This window comes from Bombina bombina, chromosome 1 (genome assembly GCF_027579735.1).
Source record: "Bombina bombina isolate aBomBom1 chromosome 1, aBomBom1.pri, whole genome shotgun sequence".
NCBI classification, from domain to species: domain Eukaryota; kingdom Metazoa; phylum Chordata; class Amphibia; order Anura; family Bombinatoridae; genus Bombina; species Bombina bombina.
In genome coordinates, this window is record NC_069499.1 from 342,367,575 (window position 1) to 342,384,014 (window position 16,440).

Consider the following 16,440-nt stretch of genomic DNA (forward strand, 5'->3'; position numbering starts at 1 on the left):
CTGGTTATAGATCCAATGTACATACTAATATTTACACCACCTATCCAGGCACACTAACCACACAATGTCTACCCTAATAATTTGTACTACTATATCTGAATAACATCTAGATGTATCTTGCTAGGTAACCTGTATGAATTACTCTTATAGATAGCTCCTGATTTCTCACATAAACTGCATAACTAATAACAGAGGTAGAGAAGGGGGAATGGGACTGGGGTAGTTAATAGAGATTTTGTAATGGGGACTTTTAACGGTGCTCATTTGAATACTGGCACTCTCTGCTGGGCATAGGGCCCATGCCCTGTGGCATTCTTACTCTTTACTCCAACACTCATGAACCTATATACTAGATACTTCGATTCCCTATTTATCTTTGTGGGATTGCTATGTTTAAATTATTATTGCTCAGACAACCAACATACAGGGGTGTATATGCGTTATGCAAATCTGAAAGTCTTGGCATTTTATTAGCTAAGCTGTCCAGTATTCTCCTGGGAGATAAACCCTTGCTCCCACATAATATATACTTTGCCCACCCCCTGAAGTATACTTTTTGAAAATATTGTGTTACCTTCCTGATGCAAGATCATTTCTGAGCCACTAGGCCTTATACAAATGGGTTACTGATAATCCAGGCATTAGACCAGAGTATTGTTTATTGTTGTTACATAGTCATTATCTTGATTTTATACTAGCAGTTGTGTATGTTTCTTATAATGCTGAGATTACATAGGGTAAGCCTATCCAATACCGACTAGCCTACCTGGTACAATGCCACATACAGGGATGTGCACAGTTTGGGAGCCACTACTTCGCATACACATACCTTGGTCAGTTAAAAACCCAAGTCCAAAATAACCTCCCACACTATACTGGCTACCTATATATTAACTCATTTGGGTCATGACAGCTCTTTGTTGAGCCCTACGCTCATAGTGCTTAGTTTAATAATATGCTTGTCTCCACTTTCCTCCCCAGCAACACATAGACTACGCTTCCCACCACACTTACATGGGCACCTCTTCCCCACATAATATGTCTCCTAGAATAAGAAGATTACCTAAGTGGTCTGTCTCGCCTATATCGCAACCCCTATAATATCTTATATAATATATATTTTAGATAGAGTGCGTTATCTGTTCCCACACCAAACCTAGTTTTAAGGCCCTCTAGTATCCTAGAAGTAGGCTCTCATGGTTAAAGGGACAGTCTAGTATAAATTAAACTTTCATTATTAAGATAGGACTTTTAATTTTAATCAACTTTCCAATTTACTTTTATCATCAAATTTGCTTTTTTCTCTTGATATTCTTAGTTTAACATTTAACATAGGTAGGCTCATATGCTAATTTCTAAGCCTTTGAGGGCTGCCTCTTATCGCATGCTTTTGAAATCTCTTTTCAACACAAAGAGACAGAAAGTACACATGGGCTATATAGATAACACTGTGTTCAGGCACAGGGGGTTATTTAAGATTTAGCACAAAACAATGCTAAATTTAAGACAATAGAAAATAAACAGTCACCGTCATGTGATCAGGGGGCTGGAAGAAGGTTCCTAGATACAAGGTAATCACAGAGGTAAAAAGTGTATTAATATAACTGTGTTGGTGATGCAAAACTGGGGAATGGGTAATAAATGGATTATCTATCTTTTAAAACAACAACAATTCTATGGTAGACTGTCCCTTTAAGTGTGCTTAAACACATTACAAAGGTCCCACCCCAATTTATATAGCCCATTTCCTACTTATGCTTACCGCCTGCTTATTTATGTTGATTTATCACATCTTAGACCCATCAGATTACATGTGTAGCTTGCATCACGCTCCTAGTGATAAACATAGTGCTCATTATATTTACTAAGCTCACTCCAAACTGATAAGCATACTAACAGGAGAAGTTGCACCCATTTACCAATAGGTTTAGCTATTTAGTTTACAAATATCCCACTAAGTGTTAGGATGGGGCGAAGTGAGCATGTTCTAAGCCAGCTGACGAAGACATAGACGTACTGGGACACATAGTTCCATTTCAAAGTCATTATTAGTGTCTTTAGTGCAGGCTGGACCTGCATTGCTCTTACTACTTTTGATCTCACTATGCACCACATCTCGAACTAGCTATACAAGCTTCGCCAATTATATGCATATAAAACTTGGGGATCCCTTGTACTATATATAATATTATCCTAATATATAATTAGTCCATAAGGCTGCTATTGCGCTCTAACACCCACCTCCCCCCCCCAATACATCATAATATACCTCCTAATTTAGGAGGGTTAACCATGCGGCTTCTCTTGCTTATGCCGCACCTTTACTATTTCCTTCATGAGTACATCCTGCAGTATAACATGATCTTGATATTGTTTCCCCTTCGTAGGAAGTTTACACAACTACATACAGTATATCACCATATTACTCATGTATAGGAAAATAATAAAAAGAGGTTTTAACTTTATTTTGTACAATAACATATTTGACTCCATAATGTAGCAATTTGCATAATGTTACTCCTAATGTCTGTTGTGCATGAGCTTGTTTTTGTACCTGCCGTAAACCTCAATAAAAACTTTAAAAAAAAAAATGTATAAAAACAATGCAATTGTTCTTAATGTACTTTATAAAGATAGTCTTGTTTGACTAAATTACACATGTGACATATTGCCAGTAAGTGGCATGTTGGCAATGGTTACACTGCACAAATGAACTTACCGCAGGGTTTCCTTAACCACAGCCTTCAGCAGCGACATTCTGGAGATGTCATCTGCAGTGGGGATGCCATCTCCAGGGACAACACTGGTCACCTCCTTATACAAGTCATTCTGAATCTCTGGATTTCTCGATAGGTGGTACATTGCCCATGATAATGTGTTTGATGTCTGAAATGAAAAACAAATTAAATTGCTAAAAATATTGAATAGTTTAGTATGAGTTTCCACAATGTAGTTCATTTATAACATTACAGTACTACCACTTTATTTTTAAATAAACAGTATTCATAAATGTAACTTGTATGTTCCTATTATGCTGTCTGTTCACTGATTTTCAATGCAGATTTAAACTACATATGATACCATAACTTCTAGATGCAGTTAGAACATTCAATACCATCCTAACAGTGCTGGGCTTTAACGCCATTAGGATGGCATGGAATGTCCTAACTATTTTGGTGTCCAGCTTTCTCTTCATTGCCTCCTGTTTGCTGGATCTGGTTGGAGGGATGTGCCTAGCAACCCAGGCAGTCCCCCAGAATACAATCAGCACTTAGGAGCAGTGACGATCAATCACTGCAACAATGTAACATCCAATGAAATAATTGGCTGTTAGCTTCCTCTCTTCCCTCACTGTGATCTGACGGAGAGAGGAAGACAGATCAGTGCTACACTGTGTCTCACAGAGCTTGTGCTGCCTTTTGGAAACATAAATTATATATATATATATATATATATATATATATTTATATATATAATATATTAGAAACAATGTGCCAGCACTACTAGTATAATTATGGAGAGAGTCTAACACAAAGATATATATAGTGTTCCTAAATAGGATACAGTTTACTTTGTAGTGCACGGTAAGGGTTAATGTAACAATTGAATATACAAAAAGAGAGAAAAAGAACCCTTATTTGTCTAGCAAAGCTGATCCAATCATTCAATAGGATTGAGCTGGCATTCTATTGGCTGATTGGATCAGCCAATAGAATGCAAGCTCAATCCTATTGGCTGATTGCATTAGCCAATAGGATTTTTTCTACCTTAATTCCGAATGGCTGATAGAATTCTTTCAGCCAATCGGAATTGAAGGGACGCCATCTTGGATGACGTCATTTAAAGGAACCTTCATTCTTCAATTGGATGTCTTGAAGATGGAGCCGCTCCGCGCCGTATGGATGAAGATAGAAGATGCCGCCTGGATGAAGACTTCTGCCCATCTGGAGGACCTCTTCTTCCTGGCTGGGATGAAGACTTCTGCCCGTCTGGTGGACCACTTCCCCCGGCTTCATTGAGGACTTTGGCCAGGTTGGGTAAAGACTGCTCAAGGTAGGGTGATCTTCAAGGGGTTAGTGTTAGGTTTTATTAAGGGGGTATTGGGTGGGTTTTAGAGTAGGGTTGGGTGTGTGGGTGGTGGGTTTTAATGTTGGGGCGGGTGTTGTACTTTTTTTTACAGGTAAAAGAGCTGATTACTTTGGGGCAATGCCCCGCAAAAGGCCATTTTAAGGGCTATTTGTAATTTAGTATAGGGTAGAGCTTTTTATTATTTTGGGGGGCTTTTTTATTTTGTTAGGGGGATTAGAGTAGGTGTAATTAGTTTAAAATTCTTGTAATTATTTTATTATATTCTGTAATTTAGTGGGGGGGGTTTCGTACTTTAGATAATTTTTTTAAATTGTAATTAATTGTATTTAGTTTAGGTAATTAATTTAATTATAGTGTAGTGTTAGGTGTAATTGTAACATAGGTTAGGTTTTATTTTACGGGTAAATTTGTCTTTATTTTAGCTAGGTAGTTATTAAATAGTTAATAACTATTTAATAACTATTGTACCTAGTTAAAATAAATACAAAGTTGCCTGTAAAATAAAAATAAACCCTAAACTAGATACAATGTAATTATTAGTTATATTGTAGCTATCTTAGGGTTTATTTTACAGGTAAGTATTAGTTTTAAATAGGAATAATTTAGTTAATGATAGTAATTTTATTAAGATTTATTAAAATTATATTTCAGTTAGGGGGTGTTAGGTTTAGGGTTAGATTTAGGTGTTAATAACTTTATTATAGTGACGGCGACATTGGGGGCGGCAGATTAGGGGTTAATAAATGTAGGTAGGTGTCGGCGATGTTAGGGCAGGCAGATTAGGGGTTAATAATTTTTAACTAGTGTTTGCGATGCGGGAGTGCAGCGGTTTAGGGGTTAATATATTTATTATAGTGGCGGCGATGTCCGGTTCGGCAGATTAGGGGTTAAAAAATGTATTTTAGTGTCTGCGATGTGGGGGGGGGGGGGGCTCGGTTTAGGGGTTAATAGGTAGTTTATGGGTGTTAGTGTACTTTTAAGCACTTTAGTTAAGAGTTTTATGCCATGGCGTTGTAGTGTAAAACTCTTAACTACTGACTTTTAAATGGGGTACCAGTCTTGACAGGAGAGGGTCTATCGCTCACTTTTGGTTAGACTCGTAATAACGACGCTATGCAAGTCCCATTGAAAATATAGGATACAAAATTGACGTAAGTGGATTTGCGGTATTTCCGAGTCTTTCCAAAAACGTGAGCGGTGAGCCTGTCATTTCAACACTTGTAATACCAGCGGGCGTGAAAAAGCAGTGTTGGGACCTCTCAACGCTGATTTTTAACCTTAACGCACAATTCGTAATCTAGCCGATAGTTTATTAATATAAAATTATAGTGTACATATTAAAAATATACAAGAATCTGTAATTTTCTGTTGGCAGTGTTGAAAATGAAGCTGTTTGTTTTTGTCATGTTGCCCCCGGTGTTGTGATGCAAGAATTACAGCCAAAAGATTTGACTGTTAACAAAGATGCGTTTCCCTAGTAACCATGCATTACCAGTGAACCAATGAAGGGATAAGCTTTCGTTAAGGGCCTAACCAATTCACCAATGATTGGACAGAATAAAAAAGGGTGGGGTTATATCACATGAATTTAACCGCAAGCATGGAGATAGTCTGGGCTGGTCTTTTCTGCTAACTTGTGATTGATAATTGCTGCCTGGAATACAGTCACTATAAGCGAAATTGGGCTACCCTTTCTTATCCACATTGCAAAATACTTCTTTTGTTTTTCAGAGGGGAATTGGACTTGTTGATAATTCTGGAAGCTGAAATATTCATTGGTTATCTGATAAAGTATAAGAGGTTGCTAAATATAGGTAATATTTAAAACAAATGAATTCATTATTGCTGCAGTAAATAGATTTAAATGAGTATTTTGTATTTTTAGTTTGCATCCATAGTCTTGCATAGTTTTAAGCTTGTCTTTTGTTTGCCAAGTAATTTATAACTGTAGCCATATAAATATATTTTAGAATTTACCTTATTGCTGCTAAAGAATTTGTTTCAGTTTAGATAGATTGGCATATAAACTGGCTGTTTACATTAAGAATATATATAACTCCTGGTGTTTTAATTAGAGTTAAATAGAATATTTTGTGAGCTAAGTTGCCTAAATGTATTTGTCTGGAAGTTAAAGGGACAGTTTACTCAAAAATTTTCTCCCCTTTAATTTGTTCCCAATGACCCACTTTACCTGCTGGAGTGTATTCAATTGTTTACAAGTAGTTTCTTTACCCTTATATTGGCATTTTAAATAGTTGATTTAGCATGTGGTATCCCCACCTATTCTGAAAGTTTGTGGCCGCAGGTCCAGGCTATAGATAAGCTTTGTAAACACAGCCAGCAGAAGAAATTACACTCCCAGTGGGATATAGCAGAGATAAGGTAAAAAAAAGTTGATTTTTCCATTGTTCTTTCCAAGTACTGGTGATTGTTTTATGGACAGATATAAGATAAAGAAACATGTATATTTACACAATGTGATATAGTAATGAGATCTGATTATACATACAAGCTCAACCCATTTTATTAGGTTGTGGCTTCAAAACACAAAATCAGAGTTTTAATATACAAAAATAAACCTTAAAAAGCGAATTTTCATACATTTTTACTCTGCAGTTGGTAAAAAAAAGCAATTGTAAACACATTAAGGAAAAAACTATTTTACAGTATACTGGCCATTTAAGCAAACCATACCTTGGTATCTCATTGTGGTATTTTAATGAAATTCAATTGTGAATAAGGTTAATACATAAGGTAATTTTTATGATCTTTGCATAGCATATTATAATAGTTTAAACATGTATAGTTTGATTCATCTCTGGTTTTCTATAAATATAATTCAATGTGTCTATAAATTTTAACTAATGCAAAGAATTGTATTGTGTTTTGGTATATGCATTCTTATTGGGGTTTTGTTTTAAAGAATAATTATTAAATATATTGTATTATAACCCGGCCATATACCGACATATTAATTGGAGGCACCACTATAGATATTATTACTATATATCACATTGATATAATATATTTGTAGTAATAGAAATTATTATTGAAAAATATTTTTTTTTTAATTTAAATATTAATTTTTCATATTTCAAAGTTAATATTAATATTTTTGAATATATATATATATATATATATATATATATATATATATATATATATATATTCTTCTTATTGGCCAAAATTGTATTAGCATTTTAATTTAACTAATACTGAGCCAATATAATAATCTGTCTGTAACCAGAAGTGATTCATTTAATTCTGTACATAGCGTTGAAATTTGTTCCCCGACAATACCCCTTAATCAAGGCAATATTCTTAAGATGGACATTAAAGAGAGGTTTAATATTGCAGGTGAATTAAATGATTATATGAATATGCTTGAAATTAAAGGGACACTGTACCCAAAAAATTTCTTTCGTGATTCAGATTGAGCATGAAATTTTAAGCAACTTTCTAATCTACTCCTATTATTAAATTTTCTTCATTCTCTTGGTATCTTTATTTGAAATGCAAGAATGTAAGCTTAGATGCCGGCCCATTTTTGGTGAACAACCTGGGTTGTCCTTGTTGATTGGTGGATAAATTCATCCACAAATAAAAAAGTGCTGTCCAGAGTACTGAAACCAAAAACAAAGCTTAGATGCCTTCTTTTTCAAATAATGATAGCAAGAGAACGAAGACAAATTGATAATAGGAGTAAATTAGAAAGTTGCTTAAAATTGCATGCTCTTTCTGAATTACAAAAGAAAAAATTTGGGCTCAGTGTCCCTTTAAGGCTAAAAATATTGCTATTGATGATGAAAGGTGGAATGAAAAAAGTGAATTATTCCAAGAATTATTAAAAATTAATTAATGCAAAAATCTCAAAAAGTGAGACAAACTAATACTAAAATCTTGGCCCCTTGTAATATGCATTATTGATGAAATGTCGCTATATCTCATCGAGAAAGAATTGCAAATACAGGGGCTAGAAAATAGTATTCGCTCCTCACGCAGATGCAAAGAGAATTTAAATATAGCCGAAAATAAAATTGATGAGTTTGCCCAAGACATAGCCACCTTAGATAAGCATAACCTAAATTTATTAGCCAAAATACAAGAGTTAAATAAACAACTCGCACAAAACCCCTCTATTAGCAATGAGGATAATGCAAATAATTCTGAATCTCTTAAGAAATACATCAGAATTGAAATGCAAAAATTTAGGGAAGAATTTAGACAAAGACCCCCTATTGAGTCAGAAGTAAATTTCTCAAATAGACAGTCACCTCATGATATAAATTCAGGGAACTGCTATAACTCAGCTGAGGAGGGGGAGGGTAGCTCTAGTAGTGAGTCAGAGGGTGGATCTAACTACCCAAATAGCCCATGTAGTACTAATGTATGTAGGGGGTCACCTCATAGTAATAGGGCAGATAAGAGATACTCCAGCCCCAAAAATAAGACTCCTAGGAAATCTCAAGATACGTCTAATAAGGTATATGACACACCTAAAATAATTACCTTCTTAAAGGATGCAGTACCTACGTTCTCCAACAAGGGAACCAACTCTATAATTGACCACTTAGAAACCTTTGAAAATGCTTTATCTATAATGAATGTTACAAGTGAGCAGTCAAAAATTTAAATTCTGCCCTGATCATTTGAAGGTAAATATCACAAATTCTTTGCTTCACTAAAGGATATGAATATTCATTCCTGGAATGAGACAAAACAACAGTGCAGAAAGAATTCTGGCAATATCGCACTAAAACTGCAGCAAAAATAGCTGTATACGGTTTAAAATGTAGTGCGAATGAAAGCCCTATAGAATTCCTTTCTGTACTGAAAAATGCATACAGTATGGCTGAAGATAATCCCAAATTTGAATGCTCAGAATTTGTGAATTTATTTTTTTGAAGCACTGCCCAAGCCCATCAAACTTAATTTAGCTAGAGATTTTGATGAGCACTGGATCAAAGAGAGTACAAAGTTATACTCTATTCAGCAGTCTGGTGAACAGGGGGTTAAAAGGGAATCAAAACTCAGTCCCAAAATTGTGGCAGAAACTATGGTGTCACCTAGCCCCCCCAATTTGGAGTCTAAAAAGAAAACCAATGCGGAGGTGGCCCAAGAAAACAGGCCATCCCCACAAAGTTTTAACTCTGCCCCTCCCCCAACACGGGCTGAGACGCAGAGAGATTATACTCAAAATGGGGGGCATACCCAGGTAAATAATTATTCCCAAAGATATGAACACCCACAAAATAATTGGTATCCCCGTAAAAATAAATACCAAAAGTGGTGAAAATACTCCCAGGGTTACCAGAAACCCCAAGTAAATAGTGTTCCCCAAGATACTAACGCTGAACAAGTTGAACCCCAAAGACAACCACGCCAAAATAGGAGAAATAGCTATGATTCTGAGGGATCCCAAGGACCCAGGAATCAATACTCTGGGACATCAAAAAATCGGTCCATGGGTAAAGATAGCTTGTCCATTTAAGTGGGCCAACTCAGCACACAAGTTAGTCAATTATGTACACTATTTACTAATATGAGTCAAGCTTTTACGGCTCAGCAACCTAACAATCCTTTTTTTAGGGGAACAGCCAGTGGCCAGCAGTGGGCCACAGACACAGTCATAAATACTGCAGTATCACCTGAAAGGGAGGGGAGAGATATACCAAATGAAATGATAAAAGTCAATAATGGTACTAATCATATTCTCTCCCTACAGACGATTTAGTTGTGATGACGAGCAACCTCAGCCGGGAAACTTTAACAAATTTTTTCCCTTGCAGCATTCTCTCAACCTTATCTCCACAGATGCAGTACACAGGAACCCAATCAATCCTATTACAAAGGGATGGACTGGTAGGAATGAAGTTTCTTCTGCATCAGGTAACACAGCAGATTCAGGTAACACGTGGCGAAGCCCACAAGTGTGTAACCATGCCAATTTTATGTGTGAATTGGTAGAAACTGCAGGGAGATATTATGTATTAGCTGAGCTGCAGGATTCGGTCTCCAACACTATCATGAGATTAATTGATACTGGGTCTCAGACAACTATTTTATCCCACAGGTACTACACACAGCTAAATGAGCTAACGCCCCACAAACCTAAAATAAAAGAATTTGATGGTTCACTAATAGGTGTTGGGGGTGACTCTCTAAAAGTCTACGGTACGGCATGGTTAACATTTAAACTGGGAACAGGGTCATAAGACACCTTGTCATTATAGTGAATCTGCAACTGATCGTTTAATTATTGGTAGTGATCTCCTGAAACGATTAAGCATCATAATTGATTGCATAAATAATGTAATTTGGTCACAAGTAAAAAGGCTTATCAATTATGAGAAATCCGATATATCTCACACCCGACATAACTGTCACGTGGTGGAAGAGAAGCCAGATGCTATGGAGATTCATTTCAGGAATAACTCTGTACCTGAAGTAACTATCCTGCAGATAGATGATCAGATTCCTTTAAGTGGCTCTGATGGTAATACTTTTCAAATTTTGCCTGGAAAGATAGCGAATATTTCCTTAGACGACGATGTATTAACAATATCTCTCCACAAGGGGGATGCTAAATCCCCTAAAGAGAGAGGCCACACTCAATACCTTAGAGGAATTGAGAAAGATAAGGATGATCTATTTATTCCTATACAAGTGCATGACCTTGGTAAAACCAAGTATGCTAAATTAAATTTAAAACAGGAAGCCAACTATATAAGCGAAGTCTTATTAGCGCAGATAGCTGAACCTAAAGTGATTAAATATCTTTCTCCCCAAGACCACTGTGTCCACGGCCTGGATGACAGGTTTGAAAGCTATAACATCACAGCTAAGTGCTTATTATCTATATCTATAGGTAATAAATCAGCAAAACACCTGTTTTTAGTTTTAAATACTCCCCATAATCAAATATACGTTGGCAATTATCTCTTACATAGATATGATTAACTTGCCTCTGGAGCAGTTTAAAGGGGGACCCTGAAGTATTTCAGGATGAAAATGCAGCCCTGAAATCGAACCAGCAAATGCCATATGCTGTGAATATGCAGGTGTCTAACGATGTTATAATCCCTGCTCGGGCTGATAGATTCCTCTTACCCTTACAGGTAAAGAGAGGTCAGAAATTAAAAACTTCTGAAACACTAATTTGCCTCTCCCATAGAATACAAAATCTGGGTATCACAATGACCTATACTCCTATGGTAAATATTGGAACTTTTCCAATGCATGTTATTGTGCATAACATGACCCCACAGAATATAACCTTATCCATGGGAACTACCATAGGATATGCACTGGAATCAAGTTATTACACTTTTGGATTCCAGAATAATGTAATTGAGCTAATACCTGAAGGATACTTAACTGAAGAACAATTAATAGAACAATCCTTTGCATCTATGCCAGAGGGACTATTTACAATTCAGTCTATGTATCCCTTCAACTCAGAGGAAGGCATCTGTAAAATTGAAGTAGCCTCTCTAGTATTTGATCAGCTGATCAAACAACAAGAATACCCCAATACCCAGAGTCAGGGAGGCAATATAAATTATAATCAAGGGGACCTCATCTCTAGGTTGGAAGAAGCCTATGAAATAGGACAGCCTGAAATCTTTCCAGGATTTCAGCAAATAGTCAAAGAGCAAATATTTTTAGCTAATGGCTGTTCCAGTGATGATGAACGCCAACAGCTATGAGAACTCCTGATGGAGTACAAGGATATTTTTGCTAGGGATTCTTCACATTGCAAGAATCCAAACAGATCACAATGCATCACCTGTCTTTGTTAAACAATACAGACTTCCTTTAGAATCATATGATTCTCTTGCAGAAATCATAAGGAACTTGGAAGAAAGAGGTATTATTAGACAGGTGCACAGCTCTTATAACAATCTTATTCTAGGTGTTCTCAAGCCCAATGGACAATGGTGTTTATGTGCTGACTTAAGACAGCTAAACAACCGAGTGTACATGCCTGGCTGGCCTGTGCCATATATTGACCAGTGCCTAGCGCAGATGCAGGGATCCAAAATATTCACTGCCATTGATTGTGCACAGGGATATTGGACCATAAAGGTACATGAGGACCAGTATAAGCTGGCATTCCAAAAGGTCCAGTATGCATTCCAGAGACTTCCATTTGGATACATAAATTCTGGACATGAATTTGCTGTATTCATGCATAAGGCTATGCTTGATGCACTGTAAAGGGGGGACCTTATCTTATGTTGATGATGTTTTAATCAAAAGCACAGACTTTGAAAAACACATCACAGAACTTAAACACGTCCTCAGCCAACTTAAAACCTAATGTTTTTTAAGTAATTTAATAATTATTATTATTAAATTACTTAAAAAACGTGAGGCGTTTTGGATTTTTTTAACTAGGTACGTTGTTTCCAGGTGGAATGAACAAAGAACTTGACTGGTCTATTTTTCTGTAACACATATATGGATATTTTGTTAAGGATTAAAATGCAATGAATATTGGGTACTATATAAATAGGTGTATGTACTTTGTATATATATATATTGACTATGTGTAAACCTGATGCTTTGATTGCATGTATATTTTTGTAATGACCACTAGATGGGAGTATTGTGTAAAGGTGTACTATGTACTATGTACAGGTGGCTTGATTTTGTTTGAGGGTGGGGTCCGTATAGGTATTTAAAGGGACATTATACACTCATTTTTTCTTTGCATAAATGTCTTGTAGATGATCTATTTATATAGCCCATAAAGGTTTTTTTTTAAATAAATGTATAGTTTTGCTTATTTTTAAATAACATTGCTCTGATTTTCAGACTCCTAACCAAGCCCCAAAGTTTTATGTGAATACTGTCAGCTACCTTCTCCAGCTTGCTCCTGTTTGTGTAAAGGGTCTTTTCATATGCAAAAGAAGGGGGAGGGGGGGAGTGTCTTATTTGCCACTTGCAGTGGGCTTTCCAACTACCTTTTCAACAGAGCCAAACTGACAGCTTCTAAGTAAGTTTTTAAACAGTTTTATACTGGATTTTTATATCAGTATCTGTGCATCTTATTCTTTATAGTAGTGTCTATTACCTGCAGTTATATGAAAATGAGTGTATACTGTCCCTTTAAAGATGTGGTCAGTGCCTGTCTAACTATACATGACTAAGGACAGCTGTCCGAAACGTTGTTGATCTGTGCAGTCTGGCTCTAATACATTTTTGATTATCTTTGCAGTTTGGTGGTGCGACTATATTGTGTATTGCTACTATTTGAACTGATGACTGGTAGAAGAATGGTTCTACCTCAGCATCTACTGTACCATTCATCAGACCAAAACTTGATAAACACTGCCAATACGCATCAATATGCGGAGAACCTAAGAAAGCACCTGCAATATGCCTTTGGATTTGCTCAAAGGAACTTAGAAAAGTCCGCAACTGCCACTAAAACCTATTATGATCTCAAGACATCCAAAAAGGAATATGAAATAAATGATAAAGTTTATCTTTATAACTTTGGAAGAGATCAGGTTAAGGAGAAGAAATTTCTTCCATTATGGAAGGGTCCTTTTGTCGTTAGTGACAAAATATCTCCAGTCGCCTATAAAATTAGGATCCCTAAAAATGATACCTTTATGGATAAATGGGTCTATATTAATCAATTGCGAGCATGCCATCCTAGATCCCAACTACAAGTCATAGAGGGAGAATGAAATATCATATCCCCAAATACATTAGACATATTGCAGTTTAAAGATGCCTAGCTAATGAGCACAAGTGCTCAAAAATAATGGACTCTCTTCATAGAAGACTGTCTATAATGCATACTGTCAACATACTCACCAAATACCACTGACCATAAGCCAATTTAAATACATGTGTCCTACATCTATTAAAAGGGGATTTATGTCAAGGTATCTGAGTATTATTAAATAATATACACATATATACTTATATTATTTAATAAATCTTTGGTTGTGTACACCAAATAATTAATTTAATGGGTAAAACTCCAAAAATCACTGTGTGTAAACCAGCCCCCCTCTCTCACTCAATATGCAAAATTACAATGAATCCAGGTGAGGACAAAAGGGAAGACATTTCGCTTAAGAAGCTCAGGTAGTTATTTCAAAGAAAGAACAAAGGCTTAGATTGCTGTATAGATAATATCAGTGAACCATTTCAAAGTAATATTAACATGATGGAGCCTCAGAAGTGTATACCCATATATGAGCTTCCTGCCCATAGATGAGTAATGAACTCACAGGCCTGGGAAGTTATAGACGGTCCGTCTGTGAGAATGTTTGAATTTACAAACATCTTCAAGGAATTGTGGCTTTTACCAACTACCTGTTAAATAATCCCCTGTTGAGCTCCATACACATCTTGCCCAGCCATGTGTCCCTGTTGTATTTGAATCAACATCTGTACTAGCTAAGCAAAAGCACATGTCTTGCATTTTAACTCTCAAATTCATTTTTAAAATACCGCCTGTATAATTTTAAATACTGTATAGAAATGTGTATTTGTGGACCTAAGAAGCAGTGACAAATAGCAACATATTAGATAAATATTTGCTGAGATTGATAAACATTGCAAATAGATATATGAATGTTTGACATTTCTAACAATTATTTCTTTGTGTTGCAGACAGCAGGATGTCCTATGAATGTTGGTCATGGGCATCAATCTATACATTCAATGAGAGGTGTACTGAATATGAAATATGCTGTGGTTTTAAATTAATAAAAGGAAATAACCAAATGCTATTTTTAAATGGATTTTAAGATAATAATTAGCAGTATAAATTGCTTATTAATATGATTATTAAAAATATGCTTATGTCTGGTATTGAAGTGATCAGAGAAAATAGCACTATATGGTCTTATGAATATTAAACACTTACCGCTAGATTTAGAGCTCTGCGTTAGCCGTCAAAACCAGCGTTAGGTGGTCCTCACGCTGGTTTTGGCCGCCCGCTGGTATTTAGAGTCAGTCAGGAAAGGGTCTAACGCTCACTTTCCAGACGCGACTTTTCCATACCGCAGATCCCCCTACGCCATTTGCGTATCCTATATTTTCAATGGGATCTTTCTAACGCCGGTATTTAGAGTCTTGGCTGAAGTGAGTGTTAGAACTCTAACGACAAGATTCCAGCCGCAGAGAAAAGCCAGGAGTTAAGAGCTTTCTGGGCTAACGCCGGTTCATAAAGCTCTTAACTACTGTGCTCTAAAGTACACTAACACCCATAAACTACCTATGAACCCCTAAACAGAGGCCCCCCACATCGCCGCCACTCTAATACATTTTTTTAACCCCTAATCTGCTGACCGCACACCGCCGCAACCTACGTTATCCCTATGTACCCCTAATCTGCTGCCCCTAACACCGCCTATATTATATTTATTAACCCCTAATCTGCCGCCCCCAAAGTCGCCGCTACCTACCTACAATTATTAACCCCTAATCTGCCAACCGGACCTCACCACTACTATAATAAATGTATTAACCCCTAATCCGCCTCACTCCCGCATCAATAACCCTATAATAAATAGTATTAACCCCTAATCTGCCCTCCCTAACATCACCAACACCTAACTTCAAGTATTAACCCCTAATCTGCTGACCGGACCTCACCGCTACTCTAATAAATTTATTAACCCCTAAAGCTAAGTCTAACCCTAACACTAACACCCCCCTAAGTTAAATATAATTTTTATCTAACAAAATAAATTAACTCTTATTAAATAAATTAATCCTATTTAAACCTAAATACTTACCTGTAAAATAAACCCTAATATAGCTACAATATAAATAATAATTATTTTGTAGCTATTTTAGGATTAAAATTTATTTTACAGGTAACTTTGTATTTATTTTAACCAGGTACAATAGATATTAAATAGTTAATAATTATTTAATAGCTACCTAGTTAAAATAATTACAAAATTACCTGTAAAATAAATCCTAACCTAAGTTACAATTAAACCTAATACTACACTATCAATAAATTAATTAAATAAAATACCTACAATTATCTACAATTAAACCTAACACTTCACTATCAATAAATAAATTAAATACAAATAAATATACTAACTAAAGTACAAAAATTAAAAAAAGAACTAAGTTACAAAAAATAAAAAAATATTTACAAACATTATAAAAATATTACAACAATTTTAAGCTAATTACACCTACTCTAAGCCCCCTAATAAAATAACAAAGCCCCCCAAAATAAAAAAATGCCCTACCCTATTCTAAAATAAAAATAGAAAAGCTCTTTTACCTTACCAGCCCTTAAAAGGGCCTTTTGCGGGGCATGCACCAAAGAATTCTGCTCTTTTGCCTGTAAAAAAAAAA

At 35.9% G+C, this 16,440-nt stretch overlaps 1 protein-coding gene across 1 annotated transcript in view; it reads right to left on the reverse strand.

The window, feature by feature from the left end:
• Positions 1-16,440, reverse strand: part of LOC128645281 (sterol 26-hydroxylase, mitochondrial) — a 216,510-nt gene that overhangs the window by 22,137 nt on the left and 177,933 nt on the right. The window contains exon 6 of the mRNA XM_053698143.1: positions 2,720-2,886. Within this exon, the coding sequence (XP_053554118.1) occupies positions 2,720-2,886 (167 nt within the window). The remainder of the gene's footprint in view (positions 1-2,719; positions 2,887-16,440) is intronic.